The sequence below is a fragment of the Crinia signifera genome, chromosome 2, assembly GCF_055691185.1.
Source record: "Crinia signifera chromosome 2, ASM5569118v1, whole genome shotgun sequence".
In the NCBI taxonomy this organism is placed as follows: domain Eukaryota; kingdom Metazoa; phylum Chordata; class Amphibia; order Anura; family Myobatrachidae; genus Crinia; species Crinia signifera.
The window spans coordinates 171,423,537-171,448,949 of NC_139218.1; the positions used below are offsets into that span (position 1 = coordinate 171,423,537).

General features: G+C 46.7%; 1 protein-coding gene across 1 annotated transcript in view; it reads left to right on the forward strand.

Annotated features, from left to right (window-relative positions):
• Positions 1-25,413, forward strand: part of CACNA1S (calcium voltage-gated channel subunit alpha1 S) — a 761,524-nt gene that overhangs the window by 486,480 nt on the left and 249,631 nt on the right. Inside the window, exons 24-25 of the mRNA XM_083173194.1 lie at positions 636-688; positions 838-984. Coding sequence (XP_083029320.1) covers positions 636-688; positions 838-984 — 200 coding nt within the window. The remainder of the gene's footprint in view (positions 1-635; positions 689-837; positions 985-25,413) is intronic.

A 25,413-nucleotide genomic window follows, 5' to 3' on the forward strand; every position in this document is an offset into this window, starting at 1 on the left:
TAAATTCTCCTAAAACGCTAGGCATCCCCTGCTGCCGGAACCCGGCCTTCCCCCTTCCCTTCCCTCCCACTCACCGAAGGCGTTTGCACAGGGAGTCTGCACGTGCACATATTCGCCCATGCGCAGACCCCACCAACATAAATTGGGAGCATTGTAGCTTTATGTTCATACACTATTACAGTATGTCAGCTTGCATCTGCATATTTTAACTGCCATTTAAATGTGGACTACTGCAAAAGAGAAATATTCCTATTAGATTTATAAAGTCAATATTTCATTAGATGGAAAATGTTATATTTGTGTTAATTTCTTCTTATTAACACTATAAAGTCCCTATTTTTGTGTATATGCCCCTTTTGAACACAAAATGCCACCATCAAAATATGACATATTTTTTCTTGCTTTTTTTTTGTCCAATGCGGTTTTCTCCACACTGACTACCTTTTAATTTTCTATATATTAATTTATTTATTTGTTGTAATTATAAAGCAAGCAAGTTTTTGCCAATAACTATTTGTTAGATTTAGTTGCCTTATACAGTATGTAGACTTTCAATTCTATGGACAATAATTAAGAGATGGTATTGAATTACACATGACAATAGCCTAAATATTCTGTAAATTGTTATGTTTTAGGGTAAGTTCTTCAGCTGTACTGATGCAACCAAGACAACAGAAGAGGAATGCAGGTATATTCAAAGCCAACAGACTGTAAATCCTTATTTGTGAATGTGCCTTTATTGATTGTTCTCGTACACTTATGTATAATTTTATGTATTTCCAGTGTCCTAATAAAGTACTATTTATTTCTCTTAAAAATTTATTTTTTATTTTTTAGGGGTTATTTCGTTATGGAAAAAGAAAATGACCCAACTCAGCTGGAGCTGAAGCCCCGAATTTGGACTCATAGTGAATTCCACTTTGATAATGTTCTCTCTGGAATGATGTCTCTTTTCACCATATCTACCTTTGAGGGCTGGCCCCAGTAAGTACTGTACTAACAATGCAAATATACAAATGGGCTATTCATATTATAATATTAAATAAATAATAGTGTTGAAAATATGAACACAAGTAAATTATGTAAACAAATGATTACAAATTATTCAAATTGTCCACAAAATTAATGCACTGTTCACAAAGCATTAAACTTTTAAAATAAATAACAAAACAAAATGACTTTGCGATAATACTAAAATAGTGCTGAGAACAAAATAGGCAACAACAATTGAAAATAAAAAAAACTCTTCAAAATAGCAGTGCATGAAAGCCTTGCAAAGCTTGATGGATCTTTAAACCAAAGTTGTGAAGTTGCCCATATCAATTAAACAGCTTCTAGCTATCATTTATGTACAATATAAGTTGCTATGGGCAACTTCTCCACTCTACCACTGTTGAAGTTTTGATTCATTGCCCCCTTCGTTTCTTTTTGTTTCTGGGAGGTTCTTTTCATGCTTCACCTCAGTAGCTTTTTCACCTCTAACTTTTTAGAATGCTTCTCTAAGCAGACTCGGGGTGTGAACCGGCCACTTTTTCGCATTTTGGGTTTTGGGTTCTGATTGCCTTCAGGTTTTGGGTTCTACTGGATTTTACCAAAACACCCCCTCAACGTTTTGGGTTTTGGGTTCTGTTTTTTTTTATTTTTTTAAAAAGCATAAAAACTGCTAAAATCACAAAATGTTGAGGTTTTTTTTTTTTCTCCTACGCTATTATTAACCTCAATAACATTCATTTCCACTCATTTCCAGTCTACTCTGAACACCTCACACCTCACAATATTGTTTTTAGGCCAAAAGGTTGCACCGAGGTATCTGGATAATTATGTTAAGTAGGGATATGCACTGGCCACTTTTCGCGTTCTGGGTTTTGGATTTTGGGTTCTGATTGCCTTCAGGTTTGGGGTTCTACTGGGTTTTGCCAAAACACCCCCTTAACGTTTCGGTTTTTGGGTTTTGGATTCTGAATTTTTTTTTTTTTAAAGCATAAAAAACACTAAAATCACAGAATTTAGTTTTTTTTTTACTTTCCTCCTACGCTATTATTAACCTCAATAGCATTCATCTCCACTCATTTCCAGTCTATTCTGAACACCTCACACTTCAAAATATTGTTTTTAGGCCAAAAGGTTGCACAGAAGTAGTTGGATAACTATGACAAGCAACACAAGTGGGCAGCACAAACACTAGACTGATACAGCACACTTAATAGCACCCCTGGACTGATATGGCACACTTACTGTAGCATCACCCCTGGACTAATACAGCACACTTGACAGCACCCCATGAATTATACGGGAAGACTTGCCTTACCCCAGGAATTATACGGCACAGATGGTGGCACCCCTGACCTGATACAGCACACATGATGGCACACATGATATTACACGGCACAGATGGTGGAACCCCTGGACTGACACAGCACACATGGAATTATACGGCACACATAGTGACACTCATGCAGTAAAAAGAGTTATTCTTTTAATTAAAAAAATGGCAGCACCCCTGGATTGATACAGAAGACTTAGCAACACCCCATGAATTATACAGCACTCTTGACTCACCCCTGGACTGAAACGGCACACTTAGCATCACCCCTGGACTGTGACGGCACACAGCAGCACCCCATGAATTATACAGCAGACTTTGCAGCAACCCATGAGTTATAGGACACACTTGGCTCACCCCAGGAATTATAAGTCACACATGCGGGCATCCCTGACCTGATACAGCACACATGGAATTATACGGCACAGATGGCGGCACCCCTGGACTAATACGGCACACATGGTGGCAGGCATGGAATTATACGGCAGACAAATTCCTGCAGTAAAAATAAAAATTTGTATTCTTTTAATTATGAAAAAGAGCAGCACACCTGGAATTATACGGCAGACTTAGCAACACCCCATGAATTATACAGCACTCTTGGCTCATCCCTTTTTCATTAAAAAAAGGGGCAGCTCCCATGGTCTGATACGGGACACATGGGGGCACCCCTGGAATTATACGGCACACACGCGGGCACCCCAGGACTGATATAGGACACATGGGGGGCACCCATGGAATTATATGGCACACATGCGGGCACATTCCTTCTATTTTGTTCACTTAAAACACCATCTGTGTGTTTATGTGTATGTGTTTGTATGTATGATTTTAACCCCTATAAATTCACTGCGGCCTCTCATCATATCCTATAAAGGGATTTTTTAGAAAATAATAATTAAAAGTAAAATTTTATGTGTATTGATTAAAGTGCGGTCCCTGAACAACAGTCCTTTCTCTTTTCTTTAAATACGTAAACTTGTTACTGTTTGGGATCTGCACCCCCACTAACCGATTTAATAAATGTGGGGAATGGATCTTCGGATCACATAAACAAGATTATTCTCAGTTTGCAGGCATGCCCCCAGCTCCGACAAGGAGCAACCCACCTATACACATGCGGGCACCCCTGGACTGATACGGGACACATGGGGGCACCCATGGAATTATATGGCACACATGCGGGCATCCATGGAATTATACGGCACACATGGGGGCACCAATAGAATTATATGGCACACATGTGGGCATCCCTGGACTGATACGGGACACATGCAGGCACCCCTGGACTGATATGGGACACATGCGGGCACCCCTGGACTTGTACAGCACACATGTGGGCACCTCTGGTCTTGTACAGCACACATGTGGGCACCCATGGACTGATACAGTACACATGTGGGCACCCCTGGACAGATACAGCACATATGTGGGCACCCCTGGACTGATACAGCACATATGTGGGTACCCCTGGACAGATACAGCACATATGTGGGCACCTCTGGACTGATACGGGACACATGCGGGCACCCCTGGACTGATACGGGACACATGCGGGCACCACTGGACTGATACGGGACACATGCGGGCACCCCTGGACTGATACAGCACACATGCAGGCACCCCTGGACTGATACAGCACACATGTGGGCACCCCTGGACAGATACAGCACACATGTGGGCACCCCATGACTGATACAGTACACATGTGGGCACCCCTGGACTGATACAGCACACATGCGGGCACCCCTGGACTGGCGATTTATCAGTGCAGCACAAACAAATCACTGCCAATATGGTCGCTCAACAACCATATTGCCAGTGATATTGCACCATGTGTACACAGCTTAAGAAACATATCATTGCCTTGAAACTTAGCAGTGACCAGATCTACATTAGGGTTAAAAGGAATGGTGTGTGATTTTTTTTCAAAAGCGCCCCTCCCAGCAGCCAGGCTCCAGAACTGCCTTACTGGTTCAATCAGCCAGTAAAAAATATAGTGATACAGAAAAGAATTAGGAGTCTAAAATAATAGGCGCTCGGGTGGATGTCAAATAAAAGTCCTTTTCTTATACCTGTAGATAAAAATGTGCAAACACTTTATTCATCCATATACAGCAATTTCCATAAAATCGATTTGCGGCCAGAGCCGGCCCTAGGCATAGGCAAACTAGGCAAATGCCTAGGGCGTTTGGAATGCCTAGGGGCACCAGCAGCTTCTGCTGATTAAAATGATATGCAGCATGCCTATATTCTGTGTGTGAGTGAGGCTGTATCTGCATATGAAATAGTGTATTCATGAAAATCACTGTATCATTCCGTATGCAGGTACAGCCACAGTCGCACACAGAATATAGGCATGCCACATATCATTTTAATCATCGGAAGCCCCTTGTGTGTCCTGGTCACATAGCAATGCAAAAAAAGATACATTTTCAGCAAAAAAGGCACCCAACCTTAGCAGAACTGGTCAGGAGCTGCATGGCCTATTGAAGCAAGATGTATGAGGAAACATCTGTATACAAGCAGAGGCAGAGGTCACAGTGTTAGCGGCTGTGCGAGTGCTGTCTGCAGGAGGGTTGGTTGTGCAATAGTGTTCGGCATATGTGTAGGGGCCTTATGGGTGTCATGTATAAATGCATTAATAATGTGCGACATGTGTAACAGGCATTATGTGTTGCACGCCACCGCCCGGTATTCAATGCACCCGGGCGGACGGCGGATGTGACGTAGGGTGACGCGGCTGGGGAGGTTGCCAGCAGCGTCCCAAGCCTCACTCTGAGACTGGGCGTCGGGGCGTTGCCAGGCAACGCTCCCGAACTTCCGCCCGGCGGCCGGGAACGCGCGCGCCTGACGTCACTCAGGTGGCACAGTTTTCAAATAAATAGCCGGCGTCTGCTGGGCACAGACGCCGGTTATAGCTCTTTGCTCGCCAAGCATCCAGCATGTAAATCCGGTTCCCATGGTGTTGGTCCTCGTTCCCTGTCTGTGGAGATCTGCTTCCAGCTTCTACCTGTCACCCAGCCTTCCGTGGGTGTCCTGTCCCTCGGTCCTTGTCTGTGGAGATCTGCTTCCAGCTTCTTCCTGTCTCCCAGCCTTCCGTGGGTGTCCTGTTCCTGGGTTGAGTCTGCGTCTGACCCACAGTCTCCATCTTGCCGTGGGTCACGTAAGTGCTCCAGTGGAGCCCCGGTCTTTCCTTTCTTTTCCCAGTAGCCCTCCGTGGCTTTGCCCCTCCGTGGGCCTGTCGTTATCTTTATCCTGTTCAAGTACTTCTTTGAATCCCTCCTGGATCCTTTCCCTGCCTGTCTTCATTAGATTCTGTTAGGCAGGAATTATCCCCTTCCTTCTGATCCCTGCTTTGAGGAGTTGCTGTCCCAGGGGTGTGTTGTGTGGGACTCCTCGCTGTCAGTTGTGCCTGCGACTAGGTCGCAATCCCGTCTTGGCCTGGTGCCGGCAGTCAGAAGTCATTTCCCAGCAAGGCCCAGTAGTCAGATTGTCCTCTTGGGCTACCCCTTGGCGATCGCTTTCCCCTTGTCAACACCTAAGACCTAGCTGCATCGGGGGCGGAGCGAGCTTAACTCGCTCCTTCGGACACAGCGGCCACAGTCGAAGCTAGCTCTGCAGGGGTTTGCCATCTGCCTCGGGGACTCAACAGAGTGAGTGTAGGATCCACTGTGTCCGTCCTAACCGGCGGTCCCAGCTATGGGCTCACGCCTGATTTCCAGCCTCCTGTAGTCAACAGTTGCTACCTGCGCCCTGGCGGGCATCATAACATTATAACCAGCCCTAAAGAAACAGAGTCTTTATAACAAATTTTTTGGTTGTTGTGGGGTTCTTTGAACCATGAGTACTACTCCCCAGACCTTTTCTGATCAACTCCAAGGTCTTACTCAAATGCTGCGGGAGTTGTCCTTGAAGGTAGCATCCCAAGAGCAGAGGATGCGGCCTCCAGAGTCAGGGGTTCCAGAACCCAAGATGAACCTGCCAGATCGGTTCTCCGGGGATTGCAAAACCTTCTTTAATTTCCGTGAGAGCTGTAAATTGTATTTTTGGCTTAGGCCGCGGTCCACCACTTCTGAGGCTCAGCGTATCGGTCTAGTGATTTCTTTACTCCAGGGGGACCCCCAAACCTGGGCCTTTGGTCTGCCTCCCGACAGTCCAGCCTTGTCCTCGGTGGACAACTTTTTTAGCTCCCTTAGATTACTGTATGATGATCCCGACAGGGAGGCCTCAGCAGAGACTCATCTTAGGGGCCTTAAGCAAGGGAAAGATCCAGCAGAGGTCTATTGTACAGAGTTCCGCCGATGGGCAAATGATTGCGGATGGAACAATCCTGCATTACGCTGCCAATTCCGCTGCGGTTTGGCTGACGAAATTAAAGACTGCCTTATTCAGTACCCGGCACCTAAGTCTTTGGATAAGCTAATGGAGCTATCCATTAAAATTGACCGTCGCCTCCGTGAGCGGAGGTCCGAGCGAGGTTCCCTTACTCGGGTGGTTCCCTATGTCCCTGTGGTCCCTGAGGAAAGTGAGGAACCGATGCAACTTGGGGCAGCTCGCATTTCCCCGGAAGAAAGAGCTCGCCGACTTAGTTCGGGTCTTTGCCTGTATTGTGGGTATAAGGGACATATTCTGCGAAATTGTCCCAATAGGCCAGTAAAAGGCCGGGCCAAGTGAACGAGGAGAGGGTTCACTTCGGCCTTCAGCTTTTTTCCTCTCTAGACTCATTGGGGGTTATTCTAGTCCATTCTTTCTGACAAAATCCTTCTTAGATGGACAAAACCATGTGCACTGCGGGTGGGGCAGATGTAACTTGTGCAGAGAGAATTAGATTTGGGTGGGGTTTTTCTTCAAAGTGAGATCTATATTGAAGTGTAAAATCATGCAGTCAGTATTTTCCCTGCACAGAAACAAAATAACTCACCCAAATCTAATTCTCTCTGCACATTTTACATCTGCCCCCCTGCAGTGCACATGGTTTTGTCCATCTAAGAAGGATTTTGTCAGAAAGAATTAACTAGAATAAACCCCATTATTAGTACCAGGGTGTATCTCTTTTCAAGAGGGTAATTTTGCTGGGCCCGTGTTTATTGACAGCGGCGCGGCAGGTAATTTCTTGGATTTTGCCATCGCCCAGAGTTTGGGTATTCCCCAGCTCAAGCTTCCCATACCCATTACCTTACGGGGTTTAGATGGTAGTGTGCTCTCCAATGGGGCCGTCTCGTTCCAGACTCCTTCCTTGCGGTTAATCATTGGTCTTTTTCACCAGGAGGAGATCACCTTCATGTTAACGTCATGCCGGGCAGTGCCCATTGTTTTGGGTTCTCCCTGGTTTATGAAGCATAATCCCATCATTGATTGGAGCCAAGGGGAGATTGCTCATTGGAGCTCCAATTGTCAGCAGCAGTGTTTTCATACTTCTCTCCCGTCAGCCTCCATCTCTTTTGCAGGAGTTCCCTCTCCTTATCGAGATTTTTTAGATGTTTTTTCAAAGGGCAAGGCCGACAGTTTGCCTCCGCATCGTTCTTACGACTGTGCCATTCAATTAGTCCCTAATGCTTCATTGCCCAAGAGCAGACTTTACGCCTTGTCCGTTCCAGAGACTAAGGCAATGGACGAATACATCCAGGAGAGTCTTTCCAAAGGGTTTATTCGGCCATCTAAGTCCCCTCTCAGTGCCGGATTCTTTTTTGTGGCTAAAAAGGACGGTTCATTAAGACCTTGTATTGATTTCCGTGCTCTCAACAGGATTACGGTGAAAAACACCTATCCCCTTTCCTTGACCACGGTACTATTTGATCAATTACGATCCGCTAACATTTTTTCCAAAATCGATCTGAGGGGGGCGTATAACCTCTTAAGAATCAAGGAAGGGGATGAATGGAAGACGGCGTTCAGTACTCAGACTGGGCACTATGAGTATCTGGTAATGCCGTTTGGCCTCTCCAATGCCCCAGCCGTCTTTCAGGACTTTATTAACGACGTCCTTCGGGAATTCCTGGGCAAGTTTGTGGTTGTCTATTTAGACGATATTTTAATTTTTTTCCCAAGACCTGGATTCTCATAGAGCGCAAGTGCGTCAGGTTCTACAGAAACTGCGGGAAAACCAGTTATTCGCTAAACTAGAAAAATGCGAATTTGAGGTATCCCAGGTATCTTTTTTAGGGTACATAATCTCCTCCCGAGGCTTCCAAATGGACCGCAAGAAGCTACAAGCCATTGTGGATTGGGTCCGGCCCACTAACCTAAAAGCAGTTCAGCGGTTTCTGGGGTTCACCTATTATTACAGGCGTTTTATCCATGCTTTTTCATCCATTGTGGCGCCATTGGTGGCCCTGACCAAGAAAGGGACGGATCCCTCGGTGTGGAACCCTCAGGTTGAACAGGCTTTTAGGACCTTGAAGCAGGTCTTCATTTCGGCCCCGGTCCTTAAGCATCCCAACCCAGATCTGCCTTTTATTGTGGAAGTAGATGCCTCCGAAGTAGGGGCTGGGGCTTAACTCGCTCCTTCGGACGCGGCGGCCATAGGCGAAGCCTAGCTCTGCAGGGGTTTGCCATCTGCCTCGGGGTCTCAACAGAGTGAGTGTAGGATCCGCTGTGGCCGTCCTAACCGGCGGTCCCAGCTATGGGCTCACGCCTGATCTCCAGCCTCCTGTAGTCAGCATTTGCTACCTGCTCCCTGGCGGGCATCATAACATTATGTGTGTCATGTGTATTAGGGCATTAATAATGTGCAAAATATTTGTAATGGGCATTGTGTGTGTCAGGTGTATAAGGGCATTAATAATGTGCAACATATGTGTAAGGGGCATTGTGTATGTCATTATGTGTATGAAGTGCATTAATAAAGGTTGGCATAATGTGTAAGGGGCATTATGTTTATAAGGACATTAATAATGTGTGTCATGTGTAAGAGGCATTACTATGTGGTATTATCAGGGGTGCCGTGAGAAAGGGGTAGGGGGTACAAATTACCCAGGCCAAAGTCTGATGGAAGGGCCCAGTGGGGGCCCCGGGCCCCCTCCCCTTAAGTGACAGCAGCAGCTGCAGCTCTTCTCCTCTGCCCAGCACACACTGCTTTGTGCTGGGTTGCAGTGCGGCCATGGAGGTGCTTAAAATACAATATTTTCTCAGCATTTTTTCTAAGAGTATAATGTGAATAATGTGAGGAGTAATGTATATAAGGTAAAGTGGTATTACTGTGTGATGTAACGTAAATAAGGGACACCATCGCATTATATAATTTGAATAAAGTTGCACTACTGTGTGGCATAATTTGAATTGGGGGTACTATTGTATGGCCATGCCCCTTCCCGCACCGAATGTGTGCACTGTTTCTGTTTAAAATATTGTGGGTAGGAGCACCAAAATGATGACTGCTATGATAAGGGTTGATGGTGCTCGGAAAGGGGAGCAGGGTCAGAGGCGGAACTAGTGGTGGTGCTAGGGGGCACCAGCCAAAATCTTGCCTAGGGTGTCATTTAGGCTAGTGCCGGCTCTGTTTGCGGCAATATTCAGTAAAAAATAAAAAGAGGATTATAATCCCAACGTCAGTCTATATGCTCGAACAGACACTTCACACTAAGAGAGCAGGGCAGGGATAAGTGAATTTAATGAATACCTCTACTCCCTTCTCTGAATCCTCCACTTAGGTGCTGCATACAATCTGTCACAGCTATACCACGTGGGGGTAGTCTCCTTGTCACTGCAGCCATGGAACCGGCTTCCAGTGTACAAATAAACGTCCACCTCACAAGGTTCCTTTGGCATGGGGATAGTGGGCAAGCATATGTTGTGGCGTGGATAGCCTTAGGGCTGCTCCGTATTGTAAAAAATAAACAAAGTTGGTGACCACGTCCACCTGCTGGCCAACACGTTTCGATCTACTTGAGATCTTTATCAAGGCTCAGGTGGAGGTGGTCACGTGGTCACCTTTATAGCACTAATTCTGAATACATGTTCATCCTATTCGGGGTTCTCTAAAAGGTACAGTATATTTCCAATACCCGCTACATCATAGCACCAAACATTTGTCTTCTAACCTTATATGTTTCTTTTTTTGTTGTTGCAATATATGTTTATTGATTTTTGAAAATGTAACAAGAATATAGCATCCATTGGTAATGTGAACAACTAGCCAGAAATTACAAATGTAGTGAAGGCTTAATAATAAAATGGTATACAATGACAAATCGACTGAGTCTAAATGATTTGAATCATACACGTATCACACCTCTGGGATATACATTACATAAAAATGGCAATAAAGATAAACAACAAGAGAAAGGAAAGGAAGAAAAGGAGGGAGGGGAATAGTAGTTAAGAAAGGAAGATATGGGGGGGGGGGAAGTTCAGTTGGTGTTTGTAAAAGTTTTTCCTTCTATCAATTATTATTAGCTGAGAACACCTGTGAAGACTTATGTAGGGTACACACCAGGACGACCACCGTCGTGCACGACCGATGGAACGATTTCCCTTGGACTTCCCGGGAGCTCCCAGGCAGTCCCCAGCAAACGATTAGCAAAAATTGTGGTTTTTTTGCGGAACGATCTAGATCCGATCCCGATGCGCCCGTGATGGTCGTTAAGACGGTCGGATCGCTGTTTTTTTTGCAAGAACACATGCGACCGTCGTCAGATTGGCCTTTGAAATTTGAATGAAGGGGCTGGACTAGCAGAGGGGGATAGGAATAGCAGCAGCGATTTTAAACCAGTGTATTTCTGCTTTGTTACTAGTGAGGCTTGGTTTATACCTGCTGAACGCTGGACATAGCTATTTACACATTACTTTGTTTTGCCTGCCATTACAAAGTGTCTTTTAACCCTGCACTATAGAGAATGCAGTGATGGGTAGTCACCAGTAGTAGTAGTAGTAGTACGTTTATTTATAAGGCGCCACAAAGTGTCCGCAGCGCCGTACATAGCAAACAAAAAAAAAAAAAAATTACAAGGTAACGTACAGGGTGTGTAGAAAGATACAGTATAAATAGGGGTATAGCTGGTAGAACTAAAATCAGCATCAGTTCAGAAGTAGGTGTCAAAATAGTCAAGGAGACCGAAGATGAAGTAGAGGAAGGGAAGAACAGGACAGGAGCACAGGTGAGGTAATAAGGTAGGGTGAGTACGTGAGGAAGGAGGGCCCTGCTCATAAGAGTTAACATACTAAAAATAGGTGGGTGGACGAACGAACGAAATACAATAGGATAAGTAGGAACGGAGGGGAACGGAGGCAGGATAGGAGGATCAAAAGAGGTTAGGAGGAGGGATAGGCTAGTCGAAAAAAGTGGGTTTTGAGGGAGCGCTTGAAGGAGGTAAGGGAATCAGATAGCCTGATGGGTGGCGGGAGGTTGTTCCAGTGCAGGGGGGCAGCGCGAGAGAAATCTTGGACACGGGAGTGGGAGGAGGTGATTAGGTGAGAGGTCAGTCGGCGGTCAGCGATGGAGCGAAGAGGACGGGAGGGAGTGTGGATAGAGATCAGTGAAGAGAGGTAGGGAGCTGTGGAGGAGGAGAGAGCCTTGTAGGTGGTGGTGAGGAGTTTAAAGAGAACTCGGAAAGGAATGGGGAGCCAGTGAAGAGATAAACAGAGGGGGGAGGCGGAGGTAGAGCGGCGGGAGAGGAAGATGAGCCTAGCAGCAGCGTTAAGAATGGATTGGAGAGGTGCGAGGCGGGTGAGAGGTAGCCCAGAGAGAAGGATGTTGCAGTAGTCAAGGCGGGAGATGACAAGAGAGTGAATGAGAATTTTGGTCGCGTCAGTGGAGAGGAATGGTCTGATGCATGAGATGTTGCGTAGGTGAAAGCGGCAAGACTGTGAGAGAGCACGAATGTGGGGGGTGAAAGAGAGGGAGGAGTCAATGATGACACCGAGGCAGCGCGTTTGGTCGGTGGACGTGATCTCGGTTTCACCAATGCTGATGGAGATAGTGGGAGAAGAGGGGATGTTCGGGGGATGGAAGATTAGAAGTTCAGTTTTAGCCATGTTTAGTTTCAGGAAGCGTTGGGTCATCCAGGCTGAGATGGCCGTGAGGCATTCGGAGACCTTGGACAGAAGTGATGGGGATAAGTCGGGGGAGGAGAGATAGATTAGGGTATCATCAGCATAAAGGTGGTAATGAAAACCATAGGAGCTGATGAGGGTGCCCAGAGAGGTGGTGTAGAGGGAGAAGAGGAGAGGGCCAAGGACTGACCCTTGGGGAACACCGACTGGCTGGGGGGTAGTAGGAGAGGAGGAGCTCGGAGTGGAGACGGAGAAGGAGCGATCGGAGAGGTATGAGGTGAACCAGGAGAAGACCGTGCCAGTGATGCCAAAGGAGCGGAGGGTGTTGAGCAGGAGAGGGTGGTCAACAGTGTCAAAGGCAGCCGACAGATCAAGCTGGATGAGGATAGAGAAGAGGCCTTTGGATTTAGCCGATAGTAGATCGTTAGTGACTTTGGTCAGGGCAGTTTCAGTGGAATGTAAAGGGCGGAACCCGGATTGGAGGGGGTCTAGAATGGAGTTAGCAGTAAGGTGGCTTAGGAGACGATTATAGGTCAGACGTTCTAGGAGTTTGGAGGCAAAAGGGAGGAGGGAGATGGGCCTGTAGTTGGATGGAGAGTTGGGGTCCAGATTTGTTTTTTTGAGAATTGGGGAGACAAGAGCGTGTTTGAAGGAGGAAGGGAAGATCCCAGAGGATAGGGAAAGATTAAAGAGGTGAGCCAGGTGAGAGCAGACTGAAGGACTGAGACGACGGATAATATTGGAGGGGATAGGATCAAGCGGGCAGGTGGAGGGAGAAGCGGATTGAAGGATAGAGTGGACTTCAGCAGCAGTGGTGGGGTAAAATGAGGACAGGGGTTGGAAGGAGGGGAGTGGAGATGTTGGAGGGGAGGAGGGAGAGGGTGAGGTCATGGCAGCAGTGATGGCAGTCCTGAGAGAGGAGATTTTGGTTGAAAAGTAGGTAGCAAAATCAGCGGCTACGATGGAGGACGGAAGAGCTGGAGGAGGGGGGGAGAGCAAGGAGTTGAAGGTGGCGAAGAGCCTGCGGGGATTGGATGATTGGGAAAGGATGAGGGACTTAAAGTAGGATTCCTTGGCCAGAGCAAGGGCAGAGCTGAAGGAGGAAAGAATGAATTTGAAATGGAGATAATCCGCAAGGGAGCGTGATTTCTTCCAGAAGCGCTCAGCAGTGCGAGAGCACTTTTTAAGGAATCGGGTGATAGGTGAGTGCCACGGTTGGGGGTTGGAGCATCGAAGGGGGATAGAGGAGGGAGGGCAGGCAGAGTCCAATGCCGAAGATAGGGTGTCATTATAGAGGGAGGCAGCGAGGTTCGGGCAGGACATGAGGGCGATTGGGGCGAGAAGAGGACACAGCGTGTTTGAGAAGGCAGCAAGATCAAGTGTGTTGACGTTATGCCGTGAGACAATGCGCTTGGGAGGGGGGGTGGGAGAGGGGGAAGCAGTGAGGGAGAAGGAGATGAGGTGATGGTCAGAAAGAGGAAAAGCTGAGATAGTGTAGTCAGTAAGGGAACAAGAGCGAGAGAAGACGAGATCGAGGGAGTGTCCTTGGATGTGGGTGGGAGAGGTAGTCCACTGAGGTAGGCCAAGAGAGGAGCAGAGAGAGAGGAGTTTGGAGGTGCCAGGATCAGCGGGGTTATCCAAGGGGATGTTAAAGTCACCAAGAATGACAGATGGCAGGTCAGAGGAGAGGAAGTGTGGAAGCCAGGCGGCGAAGTTGTCAAGAAATTGGGAGATAGGGCCAGGGGGCGGTAGATTGCAGCGACACGGAGGTGGTAGGGGTAGTATAGACGGATAGAGTGAGACTCAAAGGAGGAGAAAAGGAGAGAGGGTTCAGGGTGAATGACACTGTGGGTGCATGAGGCTGAGAGGAGAAAACCCACACCGCCACCTTGGCGACCGTCAGGCCTGGGAGTGTGAGAGAAAGAGAGGCCACCGTGGGAGAGAGCAGCTGGAGAGACAGAATCAGAGGTGGAGAGCCAGGTCTCGGTGACAGCAAGGAGGTGGAATGCTCTAGAGATGAATAGGTCATGGATGGCAGGGAGTTTGTTGCAGATGGATCTGGCGTTCCATAGTGCACAGGAAAGAGGGTGGGTGGGTTGTGTATTTATGTGGATAAGGTTTTTGGGATTGCAGAAGCGAGGGGGGGTCATTGGGAGGGTGGGGGTGCGGGGGCGAGTGGTCAGGATAGGTATGGGATGGGAGGGGGGAGGAGCAGTTGGAGAAAGTGAAGTTGAGAGATTAACAGCCATGAGGAACCGAAGGTGAGAGGGTAGGTTAGTGAAAGCAGACAGAGGGATTTGGGAGGACAGACAGCGTCTGTAGTAAATTTGGTAGAAAACAGAGTGAGAGAGAAGGTAACAGGCAAGGAACTACTGTCAGAGAGACCAGTGGGTAAAATCAGGTTGATTGAGTAATCCAATTAAGTATGAAACAACAACAAGTGAGAGGATGAAGGGAACAGAGAAGGTCAGAAGTGAGGCACCAGCAACATTACCTGCTCTATTATGCAGTGCTGAAGCTCAGGCGTCAGAGGGCCCAGCGCAGGAGAGCAAGATCATGCTGGACAAAGCAGTGGCTACTGCAGCGTCAGTCTCATTCGCACATGCCACTGCTCAGGGACATCAGGGAAAATAACCCAGACGATTTCCGGAACTTTTTGAGGATGGATGATGCCACATTCCAGGAATTGCTGCGTCTGGTGACTCCCCACATCGAGAAGCAGGATACCAAGTATCGCGTGGCTATCCCTGCTGAGGAACGGCTGGTGGTGACCCTGAGGTTTCTGGTGACAGGACGGTCTCTTGCTGACCTGAAGTTTGGATCCCTCATCTCCCTGCAAGCTTTGGGCCTCATCATCCCAGAGACCTGCAAAGCCATTGTGAAGGTAAGGATGAAAAATACACCGTACACTTTATTGTGCAAACAAAAAAATTTTATTTATAATTTAGGCCTTGGACAGAAACAGGTTTTTTAGGCCTTTCATATGTAAAACATATAAAATAGTAAATAGATTTATTGTGTCAACACAAATATATTATAATACCATATAAAAGATATTGTACAAAAACACACACTATATATAAACATTTAAGTATGTATGACCGAGTTTAAACTTTCCCAATAAGTACGGGCTACTGTGTGGCAGAGGATGTCTGCCACAGATATGTAAAGGCTGCGGCCCACATGGCGCATGGCGCAGATGCAATGGTCCCGGTCCCATTGATGTGTGCCATAAGCCATGTGAGCAGTGGCCATCACATACCTGCAGCTGAGACCATGTCTGCCGCACAGTACCCCATAATATTGGCAAAGACAAAAGGGCAATAAATGGAGTTTGCTCTCCAGATTGAGGAGAATCCTGTTCTCCCTCTGGTAATGCAGGTACAGGTAGCAGCATATACGTAGAAAAAAAAAAGACACTCTGGTAACTTATGAAACAGGCCCTTACAACAGTAGGGATAAGGTACTGTGTGGCAGATGATGTCTGCTGCAGATATGTAAATGCTGCGGCCCACATGGCGCATGGCGCAGATGCAATGGTCCCGGCCCCATTGATGTGCGCCATAAGCCATGTGAGCAGTGGCCATCACATACCTGCAGCTGAGACCATGTCTGCCGCACAGTACCCCATACTATTGGCAAAGACAAAAGGGCAATAAATGGAGTTTGCTCTCCAGATTGAGGAGAATCCTGTTCTCCCTCTGGTAATGCAGGTACAGGTAGCAGCATATACGTAGAAAAAAAAAAGACACTCTGGTAACTTATGAAACAGGCCCTTGTGTGGCAGAGGATGTCTGCTGCAGATATGTAAAGGCTGTGGCCCACATGGCGCATGGCGCAGATGCAATGGTCCCGGCCCCATTGATGTGCGCCATACGCGATGTGAGCAATGGCCATCACATACCTGCAGCTGAGACCATGTCGATGGTAAATGATAAAATAGCCTATTTTTTAAGACAGATCCTCAAAAACAGGAGACTCCGGATTTTCTATCAGTAAAGAACTGTAGAATTGACGGTACTGGGAGGGTTGAGAAGGCTGTGTAGGTGTTGACTGGGTATGTGTTGGAATTGTGCTCGACTGGCCTGGTACGGTGGCAGGTGGAGTAGGCACTGGTGATTCTAATGACAGTGGTGTGTCTGGTGCACTACCCATGCCAACTATTTTAGTGCCACTGTTGAGATACCCTAAACTGCCATTATACACCAACTCCATGCATAACTTTTCAAAAGTAAGTTGCTGGTCCGGAGCCATGTTGCGAACACACTCTGCCACATAAGTGAAGTAGTTGTCATGTTTGTCCGGGTTTCTTTGCAGGACTCGCTGTGCCCGCATCATAAATTCTTCATGTGCTGCTGCTTCTCCTTTTTTTCCTTTGCCACGCATTTTTTTTGCACGGGGGAGTGGTGGAGTGGGTTCCAGGGTGGGTGGCGTAGTGCGTGCCGGAGTAGGAGCTTCGCTCGATGTGCATGCATTATCTGATAGGACAGACAGGTCTGGGGTTGCAGGTGGGTAGTCAGCAAGCTGTAAAAAAATTGAACATGTTTACTAATCAATTCTATTTACTTCTAATTTCAGTTCCCTACCAGCGTGAATGAATGGAAAGTCATCGCAGAGGAGTTTGAACAGCAATGGAACTTTCCAAATTGCGGTGGAGCCATTGATGGCAAACATGTCCGCATAGCCCAGCCTATCAATAGTGGTTCCTACTACTTTAATTACAAGGGCTATTTTAGCATTGTACTAATGGCTGTGGTTAATGCGAACTATGAGTTTATCTTCCTGGATGTAGGAAGGAATGGCCGTGCATCGGATGGTGGCACTTTCAAGGACACAAAGTTCTACGAAAGGCTCATCGCGAACACCCTTCACTTGCCGTCTGTCCAGGAAACTAAACAGGGGCTTAACTTTGTTTTTGTGGCAGACAAGGCTTTTGGCCTGCACGAGCATGTCATGAAGCCATATGCGCAAAGGGGCCTGAACCATGACAAAAGGATCTTCAACTACAGGCTATCCAGGGCACGGCGTGTTGTGGAAAATGCTTTTGGCATCCTGGCTAGCCGGTTTCACATTTTCCACACTGCCATTAACCTGAGGGTGGGCAAAATTGACTGGGTTGTCACGGCGTGCTGTGTCCTGCACAATTTGCTCCGCAGAAAAGCCACACAGCAAAGGGCTACAGGCACAGCACTCCAAGAAGACCAAGATCTGCCAGAGGAGGTAGTGCAGATATCCTCCTTGCAAACCCCAACACAACACTTCACAGGGAGTGCACGAGCCAAACAGGTGAGGGAAGAGTATATGGCCTACTTTAATGGGGAGGGGGCTGTGGATTGGCAGGAGGAATCAATTAGATAGCCAAAAAAATAGACTCACCGATGCAGACTGCGAATTATCCTCCTCCTGTGCCGTGACTTCTTGGTTTTCGTGTTCGACCATCAGGACTACTCCTGTCCTCATCGACTCCTGGCTGAGGGTGAACGTCAACCTGTCGTAGTACCATAGCGATGTTTGATACATCTCATCGACTCCAGCACCAGACTTCTTTGCAGCCTCCACCTTCTTGTGTTCCTTTAAGAAAACCATGCGCAGATTCTGGATGCGTTTCCGCACCCATTCTACATTGGCCTCTGGATGAAATGGGAGACTGTAGCGAGACAAGTCCTCCAAGGCTTGGTTTCTTTTCATTTTATTCGAATACTCTTTGGACTTTGTTCACCACAGGCATTCATGGGAACGATACTTCTTGATAAACCCTTCTAAAAATTCTTGGGTACTTCTTTACTTTCACGGCGCCACTAGATAGGACAGATAGGACAGATAGGACAGATAGGATACTAGATAGGATACGATTTGTATGCGATTTGACATAAGATATCGCATAAGATATAGGATAAGATTTACTATCCATTTCATTACCCCACTATCCACTAGGGCGTGGAGTGAGAATAGAATAGTGTGGCGAGCGCAGCGAGCCACCGAGCCCGAAGCGTGGCGAGCGCAGCGAGCCCCGCGAGGGGACACGGAATGTATTTTATGGAATTGCATGCAAATGGCATGCGATATTGGGGACTTGCTTTCAAACAACATCCGTGTCCCCTCGCGGGGCTCGCTGCGCTCGCCACGCTTCGGGCTCGGTGGCTCGCTGCGCTCGCCACACTATTCTATTCTCACTCCACGCCCTAGTGGATAGTGGGGTAATGAAATGGATAGTAAATCTTATCCTATATCTTATGCGATATCTTATGTCAAATCGCATACAAATCGTATCCTATCTAGTATCCTATCTGTCCTATCCTATATCTTATGCGATATCTTATGTCAAATCGCATACAAATCGTATCCTATCTAGTATCCTATCTGTCCTATCTAGAGTGGCGCCGTGAAAGTAAAGAAGTACCAATTCTTGTTCTTTTGCGTTGGACATTGGGACTGTAAAAAGATCAAACCATTTTAGTTGTTATAGTTATATCCATGTTTTGTTTCATATTTAAATTTTTATAGTTATAGTTACCAGTTTACCTAGTTCTTATGTTTTTAGTATTTAAAATGTTAATAAACTTTTATGAAAACCACTATACATTTTATTGTGCAGATTGCTATTCACACACACACAGGTGAATGGGGCCTAGCAGAGAGGAGTGCATGGAATACTGCAATGGTGGACAATGGTTATATCTATATGTATATATCTATATATACACAAACACACACACACACACAGGTGAATGGGGCCTAGCAGAGAGGAGTGCATGGAATACTGCAATGGTGGACAATGGTTATATCTATATATACACAAACACACACATAGGTGAATGGGGCCTAGCAGAGAGGAGTGCATGGAATACTGCAATGGTGGACAATGGTTATATATACACACACACACGGGGCCCACCCGAGCAAACAGTGACATGGTCGGGTGCAAGGTTGCCAAACCAGTGCTCTATACACACTATATACATTGGTGGCAACAGTGGGCATGCATAGGAGAGCATTGGGAGTGCAAACATACCAGGTTGTTGTTCTGGGAGATGAGACAAGAAGGAGAGTCCAACTGCTGCGCCAGCACTGTTTGCTATGTGGAAAAACATGGCGCCGGGGGGAGTGTTTAGGAAATGCCACTCAAATAGGCTGGATCAAACGACGGACGCACCGACGGACGGCCGACGGAGGCAGCAAAAAATACTCACGATCTGCATGCGATTGACGGTCGGTCGGCCTGGGATTGACGGATCCTACCTGCAGCACGTAGGACCAATGATGCGACCAAACGAGTGGCGTGTATGCACATCGGATCGGAATTGGATCAAATAAATGACAAAAATGCACAAAAGTACATACAATCTGCATACAACCGGTCGGAATTGGATCTAAATTAACAGAATCGGGCCCTAGTCGTCCTGGTGTGTACCCAGCATTAAACTCCATCCACGGGAACCATATTGCAGTAAACTCCTGGGTACGTTCAGGAGGCACTATCAAATCCTCCATTGTCATATACAAATCTATACGAGCAAACCATTCTTTAATCGTGGGAGGAGATGTAGATCGCCAGCGTACCGGTATGATAGCTTTCGCGACACCATTCAAAAATTTCAGGAGGGATTTTTTATATGATCTCACTGATCCAGGATACAAATTAAGTAACCAGAACGAGGAAGTAGTAGGTACTTCTTTACCCACTATAGACTTTGTAATAGACAGAACTTGGTCCCAAAAAGGTCGAAGCAATCTACATTCCCACTATATATAAAGAGAGCCAACCTCTTCATTGCATCTCCAGCAGGTGTTAGATGTGCCAGGAAACATTTTCGCTATTGTGAGGGGGCATCTATACCAACGAGAGAGAACCTTGAACTGAGTTTCAATTACGGAGTGACTAAAGGAGCTGACAAATGTTGCCTGAAACATTTTTGTCGAGGTCTCATCGTCTATATCAGAAGAAAGGTCCCTATTCCAGGCTTGGGCATAAGCAGGGAGTGCAGTATACTTATGCTCTATTAAGAATCATAGCCCCTCGACAGGAAATGCGCCGGGCGCGATGATGCAAGGCACATACTCTCAAAGGGCGTCAAAGCTCTGCTAGCAGCCCCACGTACCTCCCTCCCCTGCGCGTATTGCTTAAGTTGGAGATATCTCCAAATCTCTGAAGAGGGTAATCCACACTTGTCCTGCAAGGCAGGGAAGGACATCACCTTATTCCCATCCAGCAGCTGGCCCACCCGCTGGACCCCATGCTGTTCCCAAGTATCAAATACTGAGCTGGCAACTCCAGGCTGAAACCTAGGGTTATCAAACAATGGGGTGAGGAGAGAGGTTTGGGATGAAACACAGGAAAGTTTCCTAAGTCTATTCCAACAAGCTACGGTGGGGCCTACTGTAGGATGTGAGATGATCCGGACTTTAAACTGCCAGGGGTAAAATTCTATGGGCGTGGGGAGGGACACACTTTCTAGAAGGACCCATTGTTTAATATCAGCTGACCGCGTCCACTCCAACACCCTTCCTAAAATGATAGCATCATGATAGACTGAGAAGTTTGGTAACTGAAGTCCACCCATATGTTTCCGTCTAAAAAGTATCGCATGTTGGAATCGTGGTCTTTTGTTACCCCAAATAAATGCTCTAACCTCGTTATGCAGATCACGGAACCAAACCTTCGGGATGTGGATGGGTAGTGTTTGCAGGAGGTACAAGACCCTGGGAAGGACATTCATTTTGACCACGCTAATTCTGCCCAACCAGGAGAGGCGTTTACTAACCCAACTTCTAAGTTCAGTGCGGAGTGTATGTAGTAGGTGTTTAAAATTGACGTAGAGGCGGGACACATCTTGGGACAGCGTGACGCCAAGGTATTTAAGGCTATTAGGATGCCAAGCAAAGGGAAATGATTGCTTGAGGTTCTCCAAACTGTGAGGTGGAGATGATATGTTTAGTGCAACAGATTTGGTCATATTTATTTTAAGTTGGGTTAGTTAGTACTGCCAGCAAATCGTCAGTGAACAAGGCTAGTTTGTACTCAACATTCTTCACTTTTAAGCCCGTGATGTTTGGATTTAGTCTGATGGCACACGCCAGGGCCTCCATACAGAGTATAAATATCAGGGGGAGAGGGGGCATCCCTGTCTGGTTCCGTTACTGATCTGGATCGGTTCTGAAAGAGCCCCGTTGATTCTTATCCGAGCCGTGCGAAATCTATAAAGTGCCATGATACGCTGTAGGCACACTGGGCCTAGCCCAATATGCCTTAAGACCCCCTCCATAAACATCCAACTAATCCTGTCAAATGCTTTTTCAGCATCGGTGGACAGCATAACCATTGGGGTGTTCTGTGCAGAGGCCAAGTGTATCAAGTCAATAGCTTTAGTCGTATTGTCCCGTGCCTCCCTCCCAGGCACGAAACCCACCTGGTCAGAATGTATCAGGTCAGGCAGTAACAACTTTAGTCTATTGGCTATTACTTTTGCATACAGTTTAATATCCGCATTCAAGAGGGAAATTGGACGGTAACTGGCACATTGGCTCGGGTCTTTATTCTCTTTGTAACTTAGGTAAAAGTATATCTTTAAAGGTTTTATAGTAAGAGACAGTAAAGCCGTCGGGGCCCGGGCTTTTTCCAGACGGAGTGTCTTTTAGAGCAGTTTCCAACTCCAGTAGGGAAAAAGGGGATTCCAGACGGGCGCCGTCCTCCTCCGACAACCAAGGGAGACCCACATCACGAAGATATTGCTCCACAAGGGCATGAGAGGAAGACAGCACCCCAGCAGTATTAAGATTGTATAGTTTAGTGTAATATGAGTGAAAAGCCCCAGCTATGTCTCGCGTGAGAGTACGTCTGGTCCCATCCGAGTCTCTTATTGTATCAATATATAACGTGGCTCTCTGAGACCGTAGCGCCCTCGCCAAAAGCCTGCCCGGTTTATTGCCCCACTGATAATAACGGTTTCTGCATAGTTTGTAATCTTTCTTAACATCTTCAAATAGCAAGGCATTAAGCAGTGACCTCACCTCAGCAAGTTCTTTTAATATTTGGGGGGAGGGGGTAGATTTGTGTCTCTAGAGTTCGTAGTCGCTGGAGCAAAACCAGCTTCTTACCCACCTTTTCCCTTTTTAACATAGTGCCCAACTGGATAAGTTTGCCCCGAATCACACATTTATGAGCCTCCCATACCGTAAGTCCAGTAACTTCTGGCGTCTCATTAACAGAAAAATACTCAGTGATTGCCGTGGTTAGTTGCGTTTTACATCTAGTGTCAGTGAGGAGGTTATCGTTCAAACGCCACGTACACTGCTTAATACTGGCAATGGACGTTCCGAGGGTCAGAAAGATAGGGGCGTGATCCGACCAAGTAGTAAGACCTATATCAGTAGCTTGAATCAAATGGAGATATCTATGGGGGAGCAAGAAATAATCTGATCTAGAATACATATTATGTGGTCGGGAGTAAAATGTGTAATTTCTATCTACCGGGTGTTGTAGGCGCCATGTATCCACCAATTGGTGGTCATGTAAGGTTCTCCTAATCTTACAGTGTGAGGCAGTGGATGGTCTGCCCTTGGGGCCCGAGGTGTCAGTCTCCGGCTGGAGTGGCCAATTCAAGTCTCCCCCTACCACCAGAATGCCCTCAACCAGCGGGGCAATCCGGTCTAGGGCAATAGAAAGATAGGACGGCTGCGTTTGATTTGGCACATAGAAATTAGCAAATGTATAGGATTGATCAAATAGTTTACACTTAACCAATAATGTTCTACCCTCCTCCAGAGCTACCGAGGTCACATCTTTAAATGGAAGTCGCCTAGACAGGAGGATTGCCACTCCCAGGGACTTGTTTTTAGTATTGTTGTTATAAAAAGCCGTCGGGAAGTTACGATCTGTAAGAGTGGGGGCAGCATCAGACCTAAAATGGGTCTCCTGAAGAAACGCTACATCAGCTTTGAAAGCGTAGAGGTCTCTAAGAACTCTAGACCATTTTTCTGGGAGGTTTAGGCCCTTAACATTATAAGAGACCAGCCTAATAGCAGTAGGCCCTGTATGAGACATGAGCTCTGGAGGGGGGCACCAACCGCACTAGGGTTAGGGATAAGAGTATTGAAAGGAGGAAAGTAAAGAAGAAGCAACTTCGAAGAACATTTGCAAAAACAGTTTCGATTCCAAAATAGGTAGCCTGAAACTAAAAGTCCATATTCCGTTTCGTCAGTTTGTGCCAAGACAAAGGAACAAGTAATCAGATCAGGTGTTGGAAGAGCGGGAGAAAGTCCTCAAACTGACTACTGGACTGCAGTGTGAAGCAGAGGTGGATCATCAGGGACCCCAGAGGCCCGTTGCTCCAATGGTGGCCTTGGATTCCGTTGTACTACCTGCCAGTCGTTGTTAGGATGGGCGAGTTCTGATGGAATGGAGCACACCAAAGGCTCCTACCAGTCTGGAAGGGCGACTGTGGGGACATCCAATGCCTGGCAGAAAGCCGTCAGATCTTCGGAACCTTTAAAAGTATAGCGCTTGCCATTATGCGTCACTTGTAAACTGAAAGGAAAACCCCATCTGTATTTCAGTCCCAGTTTGCGGAGCTCTGCAGTCAGTGGGCGGAGAGCTCTCCGCTTTTGGAGGATTGACCATGATAGGTCCTGGAAGATCTGGAGATCCCCCCGGTCGATGTACTCACTCTGACGAATCTTATGGAGAATATCTTCCTTCTGGGTGAAATAATGCAGACGACAAATTACGTCCCTCGGACGGTCTGTAGGGGTTCCTCTTGGTTTCAATGCCCGATGAGCTCTATCAAACTCAAACTCAATTTGGGTGCCAGGGGCTTGTCCTAGGAGTTCGTTGAAAACGCCTGTGAGGTAATCTATGAGGCTTTGTGGGAGGACGTCCTCAGGGATTCCCCTGATCTGCAGGTTATTACGACGCCCCCTGTTGTCCAGGTCATCCAGACGTTCATGCAGGTGTTGTAGTTCAACCGCCTGTCCTATGACTGCTGCCCTTAGGTTGTTATGTGCGGTTGCAGAGTCTGAGGTAAATTCCTCTATTGTAGACAAACAGGAACCGATCTGGGTCATCTCGGACTGAATGGAGGCAATTTCCAATCGAACAGTTTCACAGAACCTCTTCTCCAGCTGATCAAGATCACGCTTTGTTGGCATGGTGCTCAAGATCTGCAGGACTTGGGATATACCTCCTGATTCCAATAAGGATGTCAGCTCTAGGAGTTGGGTGTTTTGTGATGTAGTGTCCCCAAACTGCGACAGGCTAGGTGTAGAGGGTATCACAGTATTTTCCATTGGTGCGGGTCCCTGTGGTAACAAAAACTGCCGCATTGAGGAGGGCAGGGGGGTATCCACTGAGTGTGTATTGGCTCCCTTCTGGGATTTTCGGCCTTCCATTGGGGTGCTGGAAGGGATCCACACCGAGCATTCCCCACAAATAGGTTCTCTCCCAATAATTCATGAATATGACCGCGAAGCTCGGTGCAAATTTCGTGCACATCGTGGTCCCGGACCACTGTAGGAAAAAGTTGTCCTTGAAAAAAAAAATAGTTGTTTTTTAAGATAAAATCAATCCCTTCCAGAATAAATTATTTCATATCACTGGACAGGTTTTCCTGTGTAAGGAAATAATTTACTGCTTCTAATTCCCTGTCATGAGCAATAATCTGTAGGAACTGCTCCAGTAAAAAAGGCAGTAAAATAAAATCCTTTATATCATGTGTTACCAAAAAAGATTATAAAATAAAGAGTTTTTGCACTTGCAACAGTAAAAACGTAATACATCTGATACAATGTAAATGCGACTGTCAATACATAAGAAAAACGAGTAGGGCTTTGAAAATAAGGCTAGGAGAACACCTCTGCAATATAAAAAAACAGAGTATAAAAATCACTGTATCGGCACATTTTAAGCAACTAAATCATTGCTCTATCAATGATATAGTTAGCTTTAAAGCGATTGAGCAAGTGAAGGGAAACTGGCACAAAAAGAATATTGAAGTGTCCCTGGCCAGAGCTGAAATGCGCTGGATACATGAACTAAAAACTCTAGGTCCCCAGGGTCTCAATGGAGACTTTGATCTGAAATGGTTCATGTGAAGGTGCTCAGC